We start from the raw sequence: 1,231 nt of genomic DNA on the forward strand, positions 1-1,231 counted from the left end.
TCTAAATGACCTAAAAGTTCCTCTTTCATATGTTTTCAAAGCCAGGGTAAGGGCCACACACACACAAAAGAATCAATCTTTTTACTTTATAAGAACACTTGTTGTGAACCAAAAATATTATCTGGCTTGACCATTTATTTTATGCTCTTAAATTCGCATTTAATTTTCAGCATCAGAAAAAGAGGCACTTCTGAAAAAGAGGCACTTCTGAAAAAGAGGCACTATTACAAAGAATGTATATTCTAAAACTTTGAAAACCAAAAAAAGGAAAGAAGGCCACAGGTTGAGAAGGGGACTCTAAAGAAGCCTCAAAATTGTTCTGAGGTAAAAGAAAGACTTGCTCTCTGCAGGAATATCCTTCAGCTGGGGAAAACCATGCCACCGTGTGGATCCTTACGGGTTTGCTTAAATATTTACTCACATATACTACACGTGCCATAAAGATATATTTAATTCGACTTTGATTTTTAGGAGAAAGCTGAAAACGCCTCCAGTTTTATAAACCTATGAACAAGCACTAACGGCATTGACCAAAACTGCCAACTCTAACAGCTTCGAGGCTTGACTGAGGGAAGGCGATGCTACTGTAACAATTTTCACTAAAGACGAGAAAAGGAAACACCCACAGAAGCTCACATCTAAGCCAAGCTGGCAACGCCAAACGGCACTCCAGAAAAAGAGCACGTACTCAGAAAATACCTTAGAAAACAGAAAGAAACAAGAGAAGAATAACGAAAAGGACAGAGGAGGAAAAAAAAGGGGGGGGAGGAGATGGGAAGTAACGGAAGAACTCAGAGGAGCAAAAGTGAGATCAATGAAGAGAAAACGGAAGTGCGGACGTGACAGGCAGAAAAAAGCGCCACAAACTCGACGTGTCCTGATCCATTTGGGTCGCCCTGTTTCTCCAGTTGCGCGAGGTAATTCTTAAAGGGATACTTTTGAGAACGGCCTTATCTGGCCAAAGCGTCCCGTTCTGGGTTTGAAGCCGACGCGCAGCCACTGAGCAGGTGTGTGCGGCCGCCCCGAACGTACCTTCGCAGTGATCTGGAACTCCTCGTGCTCCTTCAGCAGCTCCTGCGTGTGCTGTATGCTCGAACCCGTGGAGGTGTGTGTGGACAGGTAGAACTCCCCATTGTCATGGATCCACTCGAGAGCCTAGAGAGAGGAGGAAGGAAACACGTCACGGCTGAACCTTGGTGAAGGAGTCCAAATTCCTTAGCATCGCACTGAA

General features: G+C 44.4%; 1 protein-coding gene across 1 annotated transcript in view; it reads right to left on the reverse strand.

The window, feature by feature from the left end:
- Positions 1-218: 218 nt before the first annotated feature.
- The window catches only part of LOC111735000 (triple functional domain protein-like), a 4,322-nt gene continuing 3,309 nt past the window's right edge, over positions 219-1,231 (reverse strand). The window contains exon 2 of the mRNA XM_023526844.1: positions 219-1,155. Within this exon, the coding sequence (XP_023382612.1) occupies positions 925-1,155 (231 nt within the window). The 3' untranslated portion in view covers positions 219-924. The remainder of the gene's footprint in view (positions 1,156-1,231) is intronic.

This window comes from Pteropus vampyrus, unplaced genomic scaffold (assembly GCF_000151845.1).
Source record: "Pteropus vampyrus isolate Shadow unplaced genomic scaffold, Pvam_2.0 Scaffold11324, whole genome shotgun sequence".
Taxonomy (NCBI): Eukaryota; Metazoa; Chordata; class Mammalia; order Chiroptera; family Pteropodidae; genus Pteropus; species Pteropus vampyrus.